The 13,186-nt window shown below is 36.0% G+C and overlaps 1 protein-coding gene across 1 annotated transcript in view; it reads left to right on the top strand.

The window, feature by feature from the left end:
• LOC146139316 (lysosomal-trafficking regulator-like) overlaps positions 1-13,186 on the top strand; it is a 56,051-nt gene that overhangs the window by 22,977 nt on the left and 19,888 nt on the right. Inside the window, exons 24-41 of the mRNA XM_083392399.1 lie at positions 193-392; positions 785-939; positions 1,735-1,934; positions 2,460-2,689; positions 3,443-3,656; positions 3,973-4,092; positions 4,326-4,422; positions 5,004-5,135; positions 5,602-5,760; positions 6,229-6,370; positions 6,878-7,080; positions 7,868-8,151; positions 9,078-9,280; positions 9,973-10,276; positions 10,946-11,071; positions 11,676-11,756; positions 12,374-12,493; positions 12,999-13,084. Coding sequence (XP_083248525.1) covers positions 193-392; positions 785-939; positions 1,735-1,934; positions 2,460-2,689; positions 3,443-3,656; positions 3,973-4,092; positions 4,326-4,422; positions 5,004-5,135; positions 5,602-5,760; positions 6,229-6,370; positions 6,878-7,080; positions 7,868-8,151; positions 9,078-9,280; positions 9,973-10,276; positions 10,946-11,071; positions 11,676-11,756; positions 12,374-12,493; positions 12,999-13,084 — 3,056 coding nt within the window. The remainder of the gene's footprint in view (positions 1-192; positions 393-784; positions 940-1,734; positions 1,935-2,459; positions 2,690-3,442; positions 3,657-3,972; positions 4,093-4,325; positions 4,423-5,003; positions 5,136-5,601; positions 5,761-6,228; positions 6,371-6,877; positions 7,081-7,867; positions 8,152-9,077; positions 9,281-9,972; positions 10,277-10,945; positions 11,072-11,675; positions 11,757-12,373; positions 12,494-12,998; positions 13,085-13,186) is intronic.

Raw genomic sequence — 13,186 nt, 5'->3', positions numbered from 1 at the left:
AAAGCCTTAACATTAAATTAAGCAAGTGCCCGTGATAATAGAACACCACTTTGAGCGACAAACGATCCAGCTAAGTAGAAGACGACAGAATAGGTAACAAACATAACTCTATAAAGCGGACATGTAAAGCCACCAGCAAAGCCTAAGAAACCCTTAAATGTTGTCAACACATGACACACATATTTTCTTCAGGCGATCCTCGGCAAAGTCCACCTCGTGCTCAACTGTTTCGTCGAGTGTCACGTCATACTGGAGTTTAACCTCCCCGAGGCTAGCAGCAAGGGGATGCTGTCGTCATGGCGACAGACCTCCAACAGTTCGCTGGTCGCCTCACAGAAGATCACATTCTTCCTCGGCCACGTCAATAATGGACATCCCATGCAGAGCAGGAAGTAAGTGCCAATTTGTTTTTGTTTCTTTATTATATTAAAAAAGATGAGTAAAAGAATTTCTAAACGAAATAAAAAACAAATATATGTATTTTTATCTTAGTGTAGCAAGTGTAGGTATTAATGATTATTTTTTTCGAGATAAACTGAGTTATTTTCCACCAGATGTTTGCTTCGGTAACTTTTCATACAATAAACTTTTTATGAATATATTCTTGTAAAAAACGGCGAGTATAATATTTGTATATTGGTAAAAATAAATATATAATAAGAAACTTTTTTTTATTTAAAAAAAAAACAGAAATACATAAAAAACACTTTTTGATTCATTTTATTTTAACCAGAAATTTAATTGAGTCAGCTTTCCGCTAAATGTTTACCTTTCGACCTTCCAGAAACTCTTGCGTCTCGGTCGCCCCTCTACTGCCCTCCAACGTCGCAGTGGGCAACATCATGATCTTCAACCTTGCTAACTTCACTCCCCATCTCGCATTCCAGCTCGAACGACTGGGACCTGATGCCTCGTGTCTCACGCAATGCTTGGCCGACTGCAACACGGTAAAGGTTTTAGGGCGTAACTTTAACTTTCGCTTTTTGACTTCAACTTTTATTATGTCTGTTTTAGTGGCTTACCGCCTGTGAAAAGCCTGTGAAAGCTTTTCATGTCTTTGTTCTGGCTGGATCCTGAGTTCGAATCTCACCATAGGCTCGTTTTTTAATTTGTTTTTGATTGATTAAATGTCCACTGATTTAGTTACAGATTTCGCAAAGGTACATGGTCTACTTTTGGGAAGTGACCCTTTGGTCAGTGCTCTTTAAACTTCTTTTACTGTTAAAAGTGTACAACTGAGTTTACAACCATATTTTTCTGTACGAACAATCCAGAGTAAGAAAACGTACGTTAACAACTGAAGGTGTTGCTGACAAACCTTCTTAACGGTAAAACAAATTTCGGCCAATTAACCTGGAAAATTTTACCTTTAAACGTTTCAGTTTAAACTATTTGCTTGTTCAAGCATGGTCATGACGTCATTCTGTAGGGAATATATCGCGATATATTTTGTCTAACATATCGGGTATTGGTATCGGAATAAAAGATCAAGTATCGTACAGCCCTGCGTAAAACTATGTATTTTGTTTCCAACCTTATACGTAAATACAAAATTTCTTTAAGCAAATCCCATTTTCATTTTTATTGTCCATGAGAACGAAAACAGACGGCGCTTTCCAGAGTACAAAATGTTAGGAATACCAAATTAATCTAAAATTAACCCCGCGATACTTTGTTGAAAATATCGGTTATCGAGAAAAAAGTCACTAACTACCGGGCACTCCTAATTACCAGCGTTGTTTATTTCCCAGGCAAATCAAAGCTCGGATTATCGAGTCCGTTTTGCCGCCGACTCCTCGCAGCCGAGTCAGTCAGTGAAATGCGTGAAGCCATCCTGTCGACTGTTCAGACTCCTGCCGCAAACTCTTGATTGCGATTTGGTACCGGAAGATATCCTCAGCGGGGACATTGACCTCGATCTGAAGGCTTTACAGGTAAAAAGAGAATAATTGGGGAAATCCGTAAAATGAAGATTTTACTTTGATACAGACTGACTCCGCTTTGGAAGTGTAATGTGACGGTTGTTAAAAAATTAGAAAGATGGAAGGACCCCTCCTTGACTTTTTCACACTGGTGCACTCATTTTTGCTTTCTAAAGTAAATGCCCACCTAATAAATAGCATTTTTTAAACTTTTCTGCCCCGAATCCATCTTAAAAAAAATAATGATGGTACAAAAGCGATTATGGTAATATAAACTTTTATCTTTAATATCTAATAAAAAAAAAGGAGGACAACCATATTGTTTTACGTAAGGTATCTGCTCTGTTGTTTTCTTTGTCGATTGACCAGCAAATAAGCAAACTATCATTTTTGCCCCCCTAAAAATCGAAAAAAATTGTGTATATGCACACTTTACCAAGTGCCAAAAGCAATCCCCTGAAAAAAAAATTATTACCCTAAAATAATTTGTTTGAGCCCTGTTTTTTAAACACTATTAATCACTATCTTTTCTGCCAGGAATCAATGGTGCTCGGCTTCAGCGCTTCGGACCCTGCTCATTTCCACCACTGCGCTTGCACCGCGCCCACTACCCCCACCAAGCGGAAGCGCATCTTCCGACGCACAAAGTCCCAATCCGAGCACATCCTGGCGACCTTTGACCCCTTGACCCAGAGCGCGTCACGGGTCAAGGTTCAGCGACCTTACGGCAGCGTGGTGAAGCCTTGCGTTTATCACGGCTTGAACAGGTTTGATGAAGCGTATTTTTTTTGTTAAACCAGTGGTTCCCAAACTTTATTAACTAGCGGCACACTAAAAAACTAAAATATTTCGCGGCACACTTTTAACAGAACAACAATAGAGTAATTTTACAATCGCCCTTAACACGACAAACTGTATGTAAATGTCTCAACGTTATTAATTTTGGATAGTGCCTACTTAAGTATAAAATACTTTCGTGTATGCCTATTGGTAATACAAATTACCTTATTTTTCAAAATTACAAAATGGTTCGCGGCATACTTGGCAATTTCTCGAGGCACACAGTTTGGAAATCACTAGTTTAAACACGTTTTTTTCCATTTAAATATTGTTAATTATGCTTATTTAAACACCTTGTTGCCTGTTTCGGTCATTCCCCAAATACCTCGTCGTATTTGAAACCCTTTCGAATATAAGCCATAAGTTAAGCCGGGGAATTTTCGGCCCATATTTGTTTTTGCTTGCAGAAACAAGTTGAGGAAACCAGAGAACATGCAACGAATATATTAAACCATGAACCAAAGTGAATATAACGATATTTGAAAGTAACCCTGCTAAGTAACGTTATTTATAATTGTCCACTAACACAAAAAATGTACACTAAACCCTGAAAATATACCCTCCGATAAAATATAAACAACAACCGCACCCCGGTCTAGTTCTTAATTATTTTTCGAATCTTTGTTAAACCTTTTATCCATTAAGATATCCGTTGAAATAAAACACTTTTTTATTAACAGAGCGTTAAGTCAAGTCGGCGGCACCAAGGTGTTTCTTCTTCTTTACGCCAAAGTCGTCGAAATCACGTCTTCGCAAGACCACGTGATCACCAACAGCGACACGCTTGAGCAACTCCAGGTTCTCGCTTTAAAAGCTCTCTTCGAACTTTGCTCCAGCGACACCAAGCGGAGGAATGAGTTTTTAGAAGACAGGATGGATTTGATGCTGCACAAGGTAAGAAAATTTTAAAGATAGATACACCTTTGTTGAACATTTTAAACTTGTGTAGACAATTTTAAGGTTTAAGAATAAACGTAAAATAATTTCACTTTCGCTTGACAATTACTTTAATCAATAGTTATTCACCATTTTGGAGTGAAGTTTTTTTTTAAATTTAACTTTTCAATTGCAGCATGGCTTTAAAATAAAACAAAACTGTAAAATATAGCATTTCTAATTTTAGTTCATATAAATAAATTTCTTGCAAAAAAAATGTAAATCTCTTTACACCATATATTTATTCTTAACGTCTGCCTTTTTTGTATTTCAGGTTATGTCGAAGCCAGAGTGCGTGATAAGCTTCCAAACTTTGAAGATTATTTTCAACCACGCTTGCTCCGAAGACGTTATTCTCAGCCAGAAGGGAGTCACCGACATCGAAGTGTTCATGGTACGCGGCTTGAAATCATTTTTCTAAATAATCAAGCACAGTGTTGCCCATCAACCAAGTATGATGCGAGCTTGTGTTTTTTGTTGTCTTTTATTTTTCTTGTGGGTCATACATGAAAAAATGGCCGTTGCTCTTTAGTGGTGAAAAACAAATATTGATGGCTTCTGCGCTTCTTGCTTTCTATTAAATTACGTGAACTTGTATGTAAACCGTGTTTTATCGTTATTTCGAAGGTAAATACCGACTGCGTTGGAATTATATACGACGATCAAATCCTTCAAACCTTTCTTCTTGATTGGAGAATCTGGCATAAGGCCGTTAACAATAAAGGTAAGTGAATGCTTTAATACTCTAATAGCATTTTTTTTAGGAAAACGCGATTACTATTATTTAAATTAAACAACCCTTGTCACCAGTTGACATACCTCTAATCATTTTTTTCTTTGTTTTGATTCTATACCGTTACACCTGATTATCCTGACAGGGTGTATAGTGTTTTTGTCGGTGGATATCTTGTGCTCCATTAAACTAACATTGAAATAAACTTACAAAAAATATTTTGGAAAATACTTTTGTACCTGACTAACTAATTACAAGTTTATTGATTAGTATTAATTATACTAACCAATGTAAGTACCCCAACCGAACAGTAAACCAATTTCTTGATGGTGTTCATTCACTTGCTTGCTGTGTGAAAAAAACTTTAGATGTCCACTGATTTCGGTTAACTTTAAACAGTGCTCTCGGTTAACTATTGTGTGTGTATGCTATACACTGTGTACTGTATAGTGTATAGTTCCGGTATGTCAGTCCAGACTTCGGATGGAAAAGATAACAGTTGTTTGCACACGCGTATTGATTATTTTTATCCATACAGTGTATTTACTTTTCTTGTTAATGTTGTGTCGCAGGCCAGCGCGACTTTTCGGTTTGGATGCTGCTCCTACAAGCTCTTGAGTTCCTTACCAGGGATAGTCACCCTTACCAGTGGCTCAACATCAAAACACTCATCACAGTTGACGTGGTATCAAAGTTGCTCAACGGTTCGTATTTTAGGCAATAAGTTCTTATATATTAGATTTATTTCTGGGGTTTGTCGATTTGAACAGCATTTCTACCAGCTTCAAGTCGCATTAAATTTTGGTAAAACTAACTACAGGCGTTTCTTTATAATGTCATTCTCATCTTTTTTTAAAAATAAATTCCATTATTCGATAAAAATATATTTTTGACACAAAGAGTTTGCTCATCAAAAATATGATAAAGTTATTTGTGTAATTTTCAAACTTGAAATATGTTTTTAATTTATAATTGCATGTCACTTGTGTCGTTTCGGTTAAAGTAACTTTTCACAACGACTCTGGCCGAACGCAGTTCTCGAAATGTTGCCAAACCAAGTAATTTACCCAGACGACCACAAGGCTCGAGATAATTAGTTTCAACAGCCTTAAGAAGGCAGCCTAAGTACTACTTAAGCAAAAAGTTTATTTCAGTGTTCCATTTTCTCAGGTTTCCAAGAGATCATCAACGAAGGTTTGCTTTCGTCGACTCCTGTGGCCATCGTGCATTCCATGATCGCCGTCATCCGCGGGGTCATAGGGTCACCACCAGATGTCGCCATTCTATCGACTCTGTGCGAGTTCCTCATCGCAACCCATCCACCTGAAGGTAATAAGACAAGTAAAAATCTCGATTAGTGACGTGTGTTGTATGTTGTATACTGTATAAAAATACGATATTTGCTTTTCTTTTATTTTCTTAATCAGAGGTGCTCAACCTCTTTAAAAACGTTAAAACAAATCTTTTTTTAACTGACTCTAACCATAATTTGGCAAAACGACACATACATAAATGTAAATACTAGGTAACTTTAAATACAGTATTTTAGTTTTTAAAAACTGCTGCTTTAAATTAAAAAAGATCTGTTAAATTATACTGCTCTCGCAGATCAACTTTTTTAGTTTGAAACCACTAATCTTTATTTAAGATTGTAAGTTACCCTCACAAAAAAATTAACAGATTACAGAACTATGATTTGCTTTGAAAATCTATGCACGCAGAACAAAATTATACAATTATATTTTGTTTTTTGTTTAATCCTAACTGCTACTTAATTTTCTTTACTTTGTTTTCCAGGAACGTTTGTGTGTCATTCCGTGTCCAGCTTCTACTTTAGTTTAAACAATTCGAGGTTTCCCAAAACCCCGCGAAAAAGCCCCAAGAAAAAAGTCTGGAAGTCCCTTGAAATGCTCAACGAGTCAGGTAAAATAAAACTATAGTTTAAAAATTCGACCTAAAACGTTTTGTAGTGCTAAAACACTTGGAGTAAACAAGCAAAAGAATATTTTGTTACTAATAACCTTGTAAGAAACCTTTTGTTACTAGTAACCTTGTACTTCAAATAACACGTTACTTTTTCTATTTCCAATAACACAGCATTTATTTATTAAAAATCAAGCGTTTAAAGTTGTTTTATCAGTGGTAACACGTTTGGAGTACATTTCACGCAAAATATAAATTGCTAATCTTGTAATAAGCACTTAAAAATAACACTTTTGTTTTTCTTTTTCTAACACAAAGGATGCTAATTTTTTTTAAATTTTAAAAGCAAACATTTTAAATAATTCTATTGCGCTTAACAAAGATTTAAGTAAATTGGTTCTGATACCAAACGCCTACCTTCCTATTGCCAACAAACACAAACAAAGACTCTCAAACGAACACGTTCACTATTTCACCATCGTTTTCCTATTCCCCAATACACAGCCAAAGGCGACGACCCAAGCCCAGCAAAAGTCTCCCAAACGCCGGAACACTACCCAGTTAAACAGAGGCTTTCGCGAGCAGTAAGCACGCCCCTGGACAGGACCTACCGTCCCGTTCTGCCCAGCACAAGCCTAGAGGAAGCCATAGACACTTCATCCGATTTCAGTGTGGATGACGTTAGCGAAAAAGAGCCGACCCAAATGGACGGCGACGTGCTCAAAGGTACGTTGTTTAGATTTTTTCAGTTTTTTTAAGTGTGAAGTGTTAACCACAAACAGGGGATTGGAAATTTGTAGAATCGCAAAACTGTAAAAACTATTACGCTATGAAGCTACTTTTTTTTAATCAATGAACTTTTTTGACAATGTTTAATTGTTTATGCTAGACGGCAGAGAACAGAAGTTATCCGGCCTGCCGCTATTTTTTTAAACTAGGCAATGGCGCTTATATTTTGGCTATATTACAAAAAAAGTGTTGCCATATAAACGTCAGTAGCAGTTCTGTCCAAACAAGAATTTAACGAGATAAACGCACTGTTTTCGAGCTTCACCACAGATTTTAACGGCATTTCTGCGCAACAATAAATCTGTGGATTATTACCCTCAAACTTTTTGTTTTTTAATGTAATTTTGTTCGTTTAGCTCGAACACATTGCCTTCGTTTTCTCAAATATAATTAGACTTATTTCAATTGCAAATTAATCCTGGATTAGTCCCTGATTGAGAAGTATTATATCATACTGCCTAAAAACCATACATTCGAAAAACAAAATGTTTGGTGGAAATTTTTTATGACCCTCTGGGGCCTTGCTAGGTTTGGTTTGGCCCGCGACTAGGAAAACTTTGCCCACCCCTGTGAATATATGTTTATTACTTGACAGTGTTAGCTTGCGAGCGCCAGCCGAGATAAATAGCGTTAGACTTGGTTGTGATTCGAACCCACCACCTCAGCAATACTAACTTAAGTGTATAGATTTTATAGTTAAGCTATTACCGCTATTACTTGACAGTGTTAGCCTGTGAGCGCCAACCGACCCAAGGTCTTGAAACCATCAGCGAAATCGATTCGAAACTCGTCGAACGACCACACTCACTCGACCTCGAGTCGTCTCACACAACTACGACAAGTGAAGACACGACAATGACCTTAGAGGAGAGCTATGAAGCTGCGCACTTTGGAAGCTGCGATCTTGATGCGTCTTTGGACGAAGCGGCAGCCTTAACAGCTGTGGACGGTGCCGATACCTATGAGAATCTACCGCATGCTACTCCGGTCAGGACCAGTTTGCCAGAGGTAAAGTACAATTGAAAATCTAACGTAAAATAACAAAGATTGAACTAAGTACAGGACTTGTTAAAACAATTATCAGTTTTTTTGGATGTTATGTGATAAATATATTTCGCTACTAGACGAATCGTCAGTATCTCAATTCAAATGAAACAAGATTCATTTCAATTTGGATACCGATAATACATTTTTTAGCGAAACATATTTATAGTTTTACAATTTTACAATTATGGCACTTTTTACCTCTAGCGCAACAACAATAATTTGGCCATTATAAGCCATAATTTAATATTTGTTTACTTGTATTTGATGATTTTTTGCCTTTGTTAACACAAAACTTTTTTACTAGTAAAAGTCTGATTCTAGGCCCAGGAACTTAAAACTGTATTTATTTGTTAAAGTTTATACTTTAATTATGTACATGCGCTTGTTTTAATAGATTTTAAGTTTTCTTTAAAATTATTTGTTATGAATTCAAAAGGGTTAAATTATAAGAGCACACGCATTCGTATGAAAAAAAAGAAAAAAATTTAAACATGTTTTAATAAGTTAAACCAGTGGTTCTCAAAGGGAACCACTTGGCGAAAGACCGTGGATTAAATCGACAGTAAATTGAAAAAATAACATTTGTGAAGGCCTTGTGTAGACAAAAAATACGTTTATCAAGTATTCATTCGAACTGATGATGCCGGATTGGCGAAATATATTTCTCTATTAATAACTGGAACTTATAAATGACTGGTTTTGACTCAGACAAGAAAGTTTAAAGAATATTGTTTATTCAAGGTTGCATATTTTTTTTAACTAAAAAAATTTAAAACTATTTATGTCAAAATGGCTGACATCGGAACGGGTGCAGAAATCTATAAGTTGAGTAGGATATTTTCTAATTTACTACCACTTTTTTAAACCTTCTGTTTTTCTTTTTAAAGGCGCTTGGCGACCAGAGTCTGTCGGCAATGGTTACCGAGGTTCTGCGTATTCTTTTCGTTGCCACGATGACGATGCGAGATGCTGACGTCAACAAACTCTTCGGCAAGTCGCTGACGTCAGAGATCCTGATTGTGCTGACTCATCACAAAAGTGTCGACGTCAGAGCGGCTGTGGTTCGCTTGCTGGTTTCTTACTTCCAAAGGTTGTCTACTTAGTTTAATGTTTGTTATGATTGTCTTTTACAAAATTGTTTTTTGCGATTGAAATACGATTCTATTTTTTTTTTTTTTTAGTATTTTAGAAAGCGCGGGGAAAAATTCAATTGTTTTTTGCCAGGAGTTCTATTTTTTTGTTACGTTTGTTTGTGGTATTGGATTATTTTTTTGTTTCCTAAAGCTTTGTTGTATTCTTTTTGAAAAAAATGTCCGAAGTTTTAATCAAAAACGATTCATTTGCTTTGGACATATTTCTCTTTTAAATCTACTAAAATATTGCAGATTTAGTTTCGAAATATTGTAATCGATAATACACGACATAGATTACTTCCGAATGCTTCTTCATCCTTTAATATTTTAATGTAATATTCTAAAACTTTTTTAGCCAGAAATTTTTGGATTGCAGAAATTTTGCGACGTAGGAACAAAATCCTTTCATAAGTTCTTTCTTAGAGCTAACTAAAATTTGATAATGAATCTCACAAAAGTCTAATAAATCGATATCATCTTGATAGTTACGTACTTGTATCATATTTAGTTAATGTAAATTCATTATCAAGCTACATTACAGATCCGTGCATAGTGTACCTCACTAAAATTCTCTTTAGAGAAGTCTCAACCTACTGGCGAACACTCGCGTTTTTTGTTTTGCCAAACATTTTAATATTTCACTTCACAGGTGTCCTTCCGAGGAGAAGAACAACTTCCTCCAAAGAAAAGGATTCCACCTCGTGGGCAACCAGCTCCACCAGCATCCAACCACAAAGACCACCTGCGAAGCGTGCCTCTATTTTCTACTCGGCCACCCAGTGTCGGTCGAAGAGCCCCTGCCGCTTCCGCTAGATGGCAGTGGCGAGAACTTCAGTGCTGGTCTTCAGTCGCCCGATCCCTTTACGAACCATTCTGTGATTGTTCTGCTTGCGGTGTTGGAGAAAAGCCACCTGAATGGTCCGGATCTGTGCTGCAACTTGCTGGCAAGGCTGGTAAGGATGTGTTGTTAACTTGCATTGCCAGTGTTTTGTATTACCAACCATTTAGGCAGCGGTTCTCTTAACAATATTTTTAGCGCTTCCTATTAAAACTCAACAAATCTTTACTGTTTGTAGAAAGTTAATGTTCCATTGTTCCATTGTACTTAAATTATTTTACATTGTACATAAATGTTTTTTTTCGCCGTGTTAAAATTAAACTTTGTTTCACTGTTAAACACCCATGAGTGTGTAATTCATTCGCGCTTCACATGATGTGACACAGAAATTATTAAAACTGTTCTTAAATCTAACATGAGCCTGCTATGACATAACATCGAATGGGTAACGGCTTAGCTTTTGTGTGCAATTAAACGTTTGTTGTTTTGTAGCGCATAAAATGCCGCAATGCCAGAACAACTTTGAAGAAGCTTCGCACTCTTTTTGTATACGTGTCTTATTTAAATAAATCCCAACACAAATTTAAATAACCTTGCTCATTTGCGAAAAAGGTTGAACTGTTTGAAAGGGTAGTTAGCTGTATTTTTTTCTACAAGAGTCTGTTTAATTTTTTACAGAGTTTAATTTGTTTTCTGTTTGTGAGTATTTTTCTTCGTCTGTTTCCATTTTAAATCAATGAAAACACGTACTTTAATTCGTGGTTTACAGTATTATCTTTCACAGACGGAGGTATTCGAGTGCATGGGTCCAGCAGCTGACGTAATGTTGGACAATGGACTGACCCTTGCCCTCTGTAACCTGCTTGCAAGTGTGGGAAACCACCCCAGCAAGTCCAAGCACGACAGACAAGTAAATATATCATCTCGTGTCTTTATATGTCGGTGTTTCTCAAATGCAGATTATTCAAGAATTTTGCTAAAAACCTAGTTTTGTCGGTACAACATAAAATTTTAAAAGGATATAACCCGAAACTTCTGTTTTAATGTCGTTATCAAGTTTTAATTAAAATGTACAGAAGTATTGGGTTAAAATTGTATTACAATAATTCGATATATGCATTTAATCACGGTATAATAAGTTTACCTTATTTTATTTCAATGTCTTTGCGACCCAAATTTTGGTTCGTAGTTTTATTTGGTTAGATTAGTTGGGATTCGTTCTGAGCAAGATTTTTAAGACTTGTTTCTATTACCAAAAGTTCAGCGAAGACAATTGGGGAACCAAAGCTTCGCTGTTGTACCTACAATGTTTTACCTGTTTTTTTAACAATGTTAACTCCCTATTTTGTTGGTGATACTATTTGCGCCTTAAAAATATCTATGAAAGTTCCATTCTAAATATGTTTACTGTTCAATGTTCTCAACAACTACAGACTTTAGAAAAACTTCTGGTTTTTTTTAAATTGATTATTTTTTGTTTTTTCTTGAAAGTTCATAGTGTTACCTTTTTTCAGGTTATATTTGATTCTGTGGAGCACATGATGATTTCGATCGCCACAAAGTCTTGCACCATCGCCGGGTCTGGACATTTTAGAGTAAGAATATGTGCTTTTATTAGTTGGCTATTAAGTGAAAGGATTTTATTTTGGCCTGGCCTTTTAATATTGCTTTCTACTTGCTATTGTAATTTCCTGTTGAAGGACAACGGTCGTGCTTTACAAGTAATATTGTGACAGATTCTATACAACGATTTCATGGAGCACGTGCAAATATCTTTGATGGATATACTTTGTTTAGCCTTTCCTTCTATAACGATATATATATTTAATTTATATATTCATTCAATTCAAACATCTTTACCAAAAATATGATTATTTTGAATTTAGTTAACACCGATCAGTTGTTCGCTAGTCAGTAGTTTAAAACGACAATATGTTTTTTTAAGGCTTCTTTCTTAAAAAATGTGTTTCTATTTGTATGCTTTTGAGTTATTGTTAGCGTGTTGTTCCTTAAACTGGAGTTACGCGCTGTAAATGGGGTAACGAAAAAAGGTATTCTTCAGTCGTTTAAGAACCTGATTGTCGTTAAATCAATAAAAATAAACGAACAACATTATTATTATTACCTATCACTCTGTAGTCCTCTTGTGAAAACGCAAGTAATTTAGTATTTGTTATACAACAACTTGTATATTTCTCTTTTCTCGTCTAAGGTGTTCGAGGATCTGATGACGCTTCTCATCGTTCTGCAAAAGAAGTTCCACAAGGTTTACGGAGCCGAGTCGGACCAGGTTTCTGCCACCCAGGATCTTTCAAACAGCCTTCTGCTGCGGGTAATGCTTCGATTAAACGTATTTTTGCCTAATTGACCTCAAATGTTTGTGTTAGCTGGAAAGTAGACCCTCGTGCTTTTAGGGTATTGAAAAACATCATTTACCATATTTTTTTGCGTCAAAATATTGAACAGACTTAAAAAAATAAAATAAAAAAATAAAAATTTCCCTACCCTTTTGGGTTTTTGGTTTAACCATTAAGTATTAATATAGTAAAACTACGACTTTTGAGAAAATCGGTTGTGGCAAAATGCAGTGTACTATTAGTACTCTACAGTATGGACAACAAAATATTCTAAAAATGTTAAGAACCGCTAGAACGATACACACATATGTGTGTCCAACAACTGCGATCTAGCCCTTCTGAAGCTGCTTTTTGACCAACGATTACCGCTTACGTATCATTAGTACACTGAAAGCCATTGCAGCCCACTATAACGTGTGGCAATTTTGTGGCGTACGACTGAACTCATTTATTCTCATTGCTTAACTTTAATATTTCCAGGTGTTGGATGCGATGAAGCAATCGAACGGAGGAAAGCCAACAAGCTTGAAGTTTATCAAGCAAAGTCTAGATTACTCGGAAAGCGGGTGCGTCTTTTTTAATTACCCCGAAATTTGGACAATTTCAAACAGTGTTCTAATCAACTTAGGTTCTACAAGACAGAACTTAAAATAACTACGGAAAATGTT

This window comes from Ascidiella aspersa, chromosome 6 (genome assembly GCF_963924565.1).
Source record: "Ascidiella aspersa chromosome 6, kaAscAspe10.2, whole genome shotgun sequence".
Classification (NCBI taxonomy): domain Eukaryota; kingdom Metazoa; phylum Chordata; class Ascidiacea; order Phlebobranchia; family Ascidiidae; genus Ascidiella; species Ascidiella aspersa.
The sequence above is the reverse complement of the archived record's forward strand: the minus strand, read 5'-3'. Positions and strand labels throughout refer to the sequence as shown.